At 52.0% G+C, this 7741-nt stretch overlaps 1 protein-coding gene across 1 annotated transcript in view; it reads left to right on the top strand.

Moving 5' to 3' along the window:
* Positions 1–2726: 2726 nt before the first annotated feature.
* Positions 2727–7741, top strand: part of SLC41A3 (solute carrier family 41, member 3) — a 10754-nt gene continuing 5739 nt past the window's right edge. Inside the window, exons 1-3 of the mRNA XM_012658381.1 lie at positions 2727–2834; positions 6906–7050; positions 7317–7463. Coding sequence (XP_012513835.1) covers positions 2805–2834; positions 6906–7050; positions 7317–7463 — 322 coding nt within the window. The 5' untranslated portion in view covers positions 2727–2804. The remainder of the gene's footprint in view (positions 2835–6905; positions 7051–7316; positions 7464–7741) is intronic.

Raw genomic sequence — 7741 nt, forward strand, 5'->3', positions numbered from 1 at the left:
GTCAGATTAATCTTTCTTTTTTTTTTTTTGAGACAGAGTCTCACTGTGTTGCCCGGGCTAGAGTGCCGTGGCGTCATCCTAGCTCACAGCAACCTCCAACTCCTGGGCTCAAGTGATCCTCCTGCCTCAGCCTCCCAAGTAGCTGGGACTACAGCCATGCGCCACCATGCCCGGCTAATTTTTTTTTTTATGTATATTTTTAGTTGTCCGATTAATTTCTTTCTAATTTTAGTAGAGACGGGGTCTCGCTCTTGCTCAGGCTGGTCTCGAACTCCTGAGCTCAAACAATCCTCCCAATCACAGGCGTGAGCCACCGCGCCCGGCCTCATTCCATTTTTTAAAGAAACTTGAGCAATGTTTTTGTAAATGACTTAAAAAGATTTGTAACTAATCAGACGGCGTTTTTCGACGTGAGATTATGCACATGGCGGTTTATTTCCGCATCTTCTGTGCCGATGAGGACGATGACACGTTAGGTCGTGGTGTGTGACCACATCCAAAACCGGGCTGACATCGCAAGCAGCACTGACCCCAGAAGAAAGCGGCCACTCATTTGGGGACGGCTCCTCTGTGTGCCTCAGGCGTGGGCGCCCCCTGGTGGTGGCCGGACAAACTCGGACCGCGGCACTAAGGAAGCTCCCGATCCCTCGCTCCTTCGTTCAGGCGCGGCGGTCCAGCGCTGTGTGCGTCGCGCGCTCTGTGCCCTTTGTTCCTTTGGGCCCCCCGTTGCCGCGGATCATAATTACATTTTCATTTTTGTGATTATCTATAACCTGGAACGCTCCAAACACACCTGTTCAGGTTACAGATGCACCCTGGCATTTGGACCAGAGTCCTGACGCGGGGAGTGAAGTCACCAGTCACCCTAGCGCTCTGCAGGCGGTGGCAGTGAGTGGCAGGCGCTGCTCTCGGCAGGGGTGCTCTGCAGGAAGGGAGGGCTCTGCACCTGCCGCTCGTGCTTCTGTTAGGCAGGGGTGGGACCTGCCTGCGGGGGCTCGGAACGAGTACGCTGGGAATTCTGGGGAGAGAGCTGGTGGGCTGTGGCCGGGACGCTGGGAGGCTCGGAGATGAGGCGGCACCCTAGTGTCCCCAAGGCCTGATGAGAGGTTGGTGCCTCAGTGGCAGTGCCGTGGCCCCCACGTGGGGGGCCGAGAGGAGTTCCTTTGACCACCACGTACCAGCGACAGATGTCACTGGCCAGAATTGTAGCACAGCCCCACTGCTAAGGAGGATGGGACCCCGGGAGTCACGGCCCCAGCACCCCTTTGAGGCCTCTAGTTGGGTACATGGGGAAGGCAGGGGTGCCGTGGAAGGTGAGTCCGCCGTGGAAGGGAGAGGTGCGGAAACAGGAGTCCTGGAGCGGAGGCACGAAGGAAAGAGGCCCACAGTGGAGGCCACACTGGGTACCATCAGGACCAGGGGGCAGCATCGCAGAGGCCAGAGGGGGCGTCCAGGGCTATGCCTGTCTCAGCAGGTGCTTCCTGTATACCGGCGGGGAAGACAGCGTCACCTGGCAGAGACAGCAGCTGGCGTCTGCCCATTGGGACCCACTCCCTCCTCCCGGGAGAGTTAGGCGGCTGGAGGGCGGCAGCCCCGCCAGGGCAGTGCTGAGTGCGTGGAGAACTCATTCAGAAGGGGGTGGCTTTGGGAAGAGAGGGGAAGGCGGGCTTCCGGGAAGGACAGGCTGAGAGGAGTCTGTTACTACTTAGGGGTTGGTGCCTGCTGGGACTCGTATGTGGGCAGAGAGTACCTGCAAATGCGTGGCCCTGGAGGAGGTGGGTGCTGGCGTGGGGCGCGGCAACCAAGGGCCGCCGTGGGAGTGAGTGTGGAGGCGGGCGTGGGCGTGGTGACTGCGGGCTGGCCGTGGGGGTGCCAGCGTGGAGGTCTCGCGTTCCTGCGAGCACAGGCCAGACGCAACCCCGGGGAGTGCTGGAGAGCTATGCTCCTTGCCCGGGATGTTTTCTTTTGTAGTTTCAGGACGGGGCAGACTCAGAACTCCCGTCGGAGCTGGGACAGGACTCTGTATTTCACAGCTTGGTGTAGAAGGTCAAGGGAGAAACCAAGCAGGCAGGGAGCTGCCAACAGTGGGTTGTCTTCCCTGACGTGAGAGCGGGAAGGAGGCTGAAGGGGCCCCGGCCCCAGTCCCTTGACCTCCGTGCCTGGGAGCCTTGCCTGGGGCCAGGGCCCCCGAGCAGATTTGCGATTTGCGCGCCTTGGCGCAGCTCTCGGCTTGTGGGAGGGAGTGGAGACGAGACCCCAGGCCTTCTGTCTGCTCGCTGACAAAGCAGGGATTCGCTTTTAGATCTAGAATTCCAACACCAAGGAGGAGCTGCTAGTGTAGAGGTCACAGGCTTCTATCACGGTCAGGCAGGCAAAATAAATCAGTACGATTCGATGGGATATTAAAAATTGATTTTGGGAAACAGTCTGACTGCATGTTAAGCAGGTGAGAATCATTTGCATCTCCACAGATAAATGTTTTCTGCTTTGCCTGAAGCACGAGTCCCTTTGTCTAATTATTTATTTACTCTTTTACATTTAAAAAGAGGATGGTATTCGAAACATTTCACAGTTTCGTCCTTCTTTTGTGTTTAGTTTAAAAGCCATTTAAGAAACCACTTAGTTTTGTTCATTTTACAGACAGTGGAAAGTAGCTCGCTGGAGATCCTCTCAAGAAATTTCCAGAGATGTGCTGACACGTGTGTTTGCGTTTGTCTCCCTGCCAGCACTGGCCCGTGTTTCTGGGAGTAAAAGACCTCCTGACGTTGGTGCCACCCCTGGTGGGCCTGAAGGGGAACCTGGAGATGACGCTGGCATCGAGGCTCTCCACGGCCGTAAGTGGAGTCCCGGCCCGCGGGGCGCGCCGGGTGGGCGTCTCTGGAGAGACCGGCGCTGTTGGGTTTTGTGTGTTTCGGTTTGTTGCCCTGAAGTACGATGTTTGCTGTGGGCTTAAGGTTACCCGTTATTGGGCCAGCCAGGGACTATGACATACAGCCTTTATTATATTGAGGTAGTTTCCTTTTATTCCTAGGTTTTTGGGTGTTTTTATCCAAAAAGCTGTCGAATTTTGTTAGATGCCGTTTCTGCATCAATTGAGACGATGCGTTTTTTTCCATTCATTTTGTTAACATGTATATTACATTAATTGGTTTTGTGTGTGGAACCATCCTTGTGTTTCAGGACCAAACACACTTGCTCATGGTGTATAATCCTTTTAATACGCTGTTACATTCAGTTTATAGTATTTTTTTTTTTTCGAGACAGAGTCTCACTGTGTCGCCCGGGCTAGAGTGCCGTGGCGTCAGCCTTGCTCACAGCAACCTCCAACTCCTGGGCTCAAGCGATCCTCCTGCCTCAGCCTCCCGGGTAGCCGGGATTACAGGCATGCACCACCATGACTGGCTAATTTTTTCTATATATTTTTAGTTGTCCGATTAATTTCTTTCTGTTTTTAGTAGAGACGGGGGTCTCGCTCTTGCTCAGGCTGGTTTCGAACTCCTGAGCTCAAACAATCTGCCCGCCTCGGCCTCCCAGAGAGCTAGGATGACAGGCGTGAGCCACCGCGCCCGGCCAGTTTATAGTATTTTAAAAAAGATTTTTGAGTCGATTTTCACCAGGGATATTGACATGCAGTTTTATTTTCTTCTAGTGTCTTTGGCCTTGGTATCAGGGTAACACCGGCCTCAAGTTATGAATTTGGAAGTGTTCCTTCATCTTCAATTTTCTGCGAGAGTTTGTGGAGGATTAGTGTTAATTCTTTAAATGTTTAATAGAATTCATCTCTGGCCCCAGCTTTTCTTTGTTGGGAGGTTTTTACTTACCGATTTGGTTTTCTTTCGTTTTATTCACAGCGGAATTGTCTCTGAGGATTAATTTTGTTTCTAGTTTTCCGTGTGTTCAGATTTTCTATTTCTCTGTGATTCAGTCCTGGCCAATTATTTGTGTTGCTCCATAAATTAACATGACTATCGGAGACAGAAACGTCTCAGGAGTTTTGCAGAGTTTTGCCCAAGGAATGTGAACGTCTTGGTTTGCATATCCAAAGCTGTGTCTCCCGAGGAGGGCACCTCTGAAAGATCAATAGCGGCTGCACCCCACAAGGGCACCGCGAACCTCTGCACCTGTAGTTCTGACTTGCTTTGAAAAGCAAAGCTAAGAGCCACCTGTGGCTGAAAGCAACTGGCTTACGGGACGGTTCGTGCTTAAACTTCTGACTACCTGTCTCCATCCACAATAACCTGATAAAGAAAGTAAGGAGCCGCTGCCTCTCTGTTTAACCCTTCTGTTAAGTGATAAATGTACATTAGAACTTAGAAGTTAGTCTTTGAAAGATTTTGCAACCATTCGTACCTGCAGATAGAGTTAGTTAAGGGATCTGTAGAAGCCTTTTGAAAAACTTTTACCCGAAGAACTACCTGTTGTCATGTAAATCTGTGACTCCTGGCAGCAGATCACTGTTACCTGTAAATGCCTATGTAAAACTTCACTCTTGGCCTTTTGTGATTGACAGAGGCCCCCTGAGTACCGGCTTTGCCTATAATCTTTACAAATCTGTAAAAGTATGCCTGCGTCTCTGTGTATTCTTTTATTTCCATTATTTTCCATTTTCTGTTATTTTCTTATCCTTTGCAACGACCCCTACCTAAGGGACCCGATTTTTTGCCGGGAGCGTGGCCTTCTCCCTGCATCTATGTTTCTAGGAATTTATCCGTTTGAATTAGGTTGTCTACGTCGTCGGCAAATAATTGTTCACAGGACTCTCATATTCCTTTTTTTCCTGTAGACTCAGAATTAGTAGATTCTGTAGAATCTGATTCGTTTTTTAAGATGTCTCTCTTTTTTTCTTAGTCAATATAGCTGAAGATTTCTGAATTTTGTTGATCTTTCTTTTTTATTTTGGAACCAATTCTTGATTTCATTGAGTTTTCTCCATTATTTTTCTCTTGTCTGTTTTGTCTATGTCTCATCTTTATTTCCTTCTTTCTGCTAGCTTTGGGTTTATTTTGATTTTTTTCCGAGCTTCTTAAGGCGTAACTTTAGGTGGTTGATTTGAGATCTCTTTTCTTTTTTTATGTAATTGTTTACAATGATAAATTTCCCCTTTAACATGGATTTTACTGCATCCCATACATTTTGACGTGTTGTGGTTTCGTTTGTCTCAAGATAATTTCCTTTGGGATTTCTTCTTTGACCCATCGGTTGTTCAAGGATATGTTGTTTAATTTCCATATATTTGGAGATTTTCCAGTTGTCCTTCTGCTGTGGACTTCTAGTTTCATTCCCTTATGATTGGGAAAGATACTTTGATACTTCGTGTGAGTTCAGTTTTCTTAAATTCATTAATACTGGTTTTATGGCCTAACACAGTCTATCCTGGAGAATGTTCCATATTCACGTTCATTGAGAAAAGCGTGTATCATTCTGTTGTTTGGTGCAGTGTTCTGTGCATGTCTGTTAGGGCCAGCTGGTCTGTGGTGTTTTTCAAATTCTCTTTCCTTATGGATCTTCTGTCTGGTTGTTGCATTCATTATTCACAGTGGGGTGGGTGTTGGAGTCTCCAACTGTTGCCATAGTGCCATGTATTTCTTTCTTTCCTTTTTGTGTTTTCAGAGGTGGGATTTCGCTCCGTTGCCCAGGCTGGAGCTCAGTGCCACGATCACAGCTCACTGCAGCCTTGAACTCCTGGGCTCAAGCGATCCTCCTGCCTCAGCCTCCCCCCACACCCCAGTAGCTGGGACTGTAGGCATGCGCCACCACGTCTGGCTAATTTTTAAATTTTTTGTTTTGTTTTGTTTTTTAGACTCGGGGTCTTGGCTATGTTATCTGGGCTGGTCTTAAACGCCTTGCCTCAGCCAGTCCTCCCACCTCAGCTGCCCAGGTCTCTGGGATTAGAGGCATGAGCCACTGTACCCAGCTGAGCTATTTCTTGCTTCAGTTCTGTCACTGTTTGCTTCGTATATTTTAGGAGCGTTGATGCTTGGTAAAACATGTTTATAATTGTTCTATCTTACTGATTTGACCCTTGTATCATTATATAATTTACTTCTTTGTATCTTGTCACGGTTTTTCTTTTTGAGATAGAGTCTCACCCTGTTGCCCTGGCTGGAGTGAGTGCCGTGGCGTCAGCCTCGCTCACAGCAACCTCCAACTCCTGGGCTCAAGCGATCCTCCTGCCTCAGCCTCCCGAGTAGCTGGGACTACAGGCATGCGCCACCATGCCCGGCTAATTTTTTCTGTATGTTTTTAGGTGTCCAGCTAATTTCTTTCTATTTTTAGTAGAGACAGGGTCTCGCTCTTGCTCAGGCCGATGTCGAACTCCTGAGCTCAAACAATCCGCCCGCCTCGGCCTCCCAGAGTGCTAAGATTACAGGCATGTGTCCAAATTGGGGCACCTCCCGGCATGGGCTCTGGACGGGCCCCGCAGAGGCGCATGCTTGGCGGGACAGAGACCGGAAGGCAGCCTGGGGTGGGAGAGGGTGAGAGCAGGGAAAGACAGGGAAGAGACCAGCGGTGTGCAGAGGTCTCCGGGGTTGTTGTTGCGGATTGTGGGGCGTCCCCGCGGGGAGCAAGGTCAGCTGTCTGTGCTCCTGGGGGTCACTGAGCCCTTCTGCCCAGACCAGCGTGTGGAGTTGCGAGCAAGAGACTGTGCCCCTGACCGAGGCCTGAGAAGAAGACAAAGAACTAGACTCCGCAGCGGAAGGGGCATCCGGCGAGGGAGCGGAGGCGGAAAGCAGTGGTTTCCGAGGGAATTGGGTGGAAGGGAGGTGCCGGTCTGTGTTTTTCCCGGGGTCGGGGGCGAGTCGCACCCTGGCCCCCGAGGTGGGCAGGGGGCACGTGGAAGGGCGGGGAGGAGGGACGGCGGCCCCAGGGACCCTCCGTCATGCCTCCGATTTCTGCCCGGACAGGTGCAGGCCACCGTGGTGGGGCTGCTGGCTGCTGTGGCCGCGCTGCTGCTGGGGGCTGCGTCCAGGGAGGAGCTGGACTTGGCCAGGGTGGAGCTGATGTGCGCCAGCAGCATGCTGACCGCCTTCCTCGCGGCCTTCGCCCTGGGTGAGCGCGGCCGCGCCGTGCCCTCCTCCCCCCTCCATGCCTCCGAGGCCCCTGCCCACAAGTCACGAAGGGGTCCATTTCTTCCAGCCTTATCTCAGGTCTCCAGTGTAGTTGGGGTCCCCCAGCTCCATATCTAGGCTTGTGTGGACAACAGGCAAGTTGCTGAACAGCCTGCCAGCCCCGTCCCAGTGCCAGACGCCCTGCGCCTTCCTGGGGCCGTCGGCTCCCTGGGACTTGAGTCTTCTCTCCGTCCCCTCTCCCCGCAGGAACGCTGATGGTCTGTATCGTCATTGGCGCTCGAAAGCTGGGGGTCAACCCAGACAACATCGCCACCCCCGTGGCAGCCAGCCTGGGAGACCTCATCACACTGTCCATCCTGGCTTTGGTCAGCAACTTCTTCTATGGACGCAAAGGTCAGGGTGCTTCCAAGGCGGAGGGGCCCTGGGGCCCGTCCCCACCAAGGCTGAGTGGAAACTCTTGCACCCAGCCTGTGTCCTGTGGTTTTTAATGTGCCCCCCGCGTTTCGTGTGTTTGAAACGTAATCCCCAACGTGGCGGTGTTGGAAGGTGGGGCCTTGAAGAGGTGTTTGGAGCAACGGATGAAGGGACCAGTGGGCTATCGCGGGAGTAGAACTGGTGGCTTTCTAGGAAGAGGAGGAGCCCTGAGGGCGTTAGCACGCTCAGGCCCTCTC

Source organism: Propithecus coquereli, unplaced genomic scaffold (genome assembly GCF_000956105.1).
Source record: "Propithecus coquereli isolate 6110/MARCELLA unplaced genomic scaffold, Pcoq_1.0 Scaffold584, whole genome shotgun sequence".
Classification (NCBI taxonomy): Eukaryota; Metazoa; Chordata; class Mammalia; order Primates; family Indriidae; genus Propithecus; species Propithecus coquereli.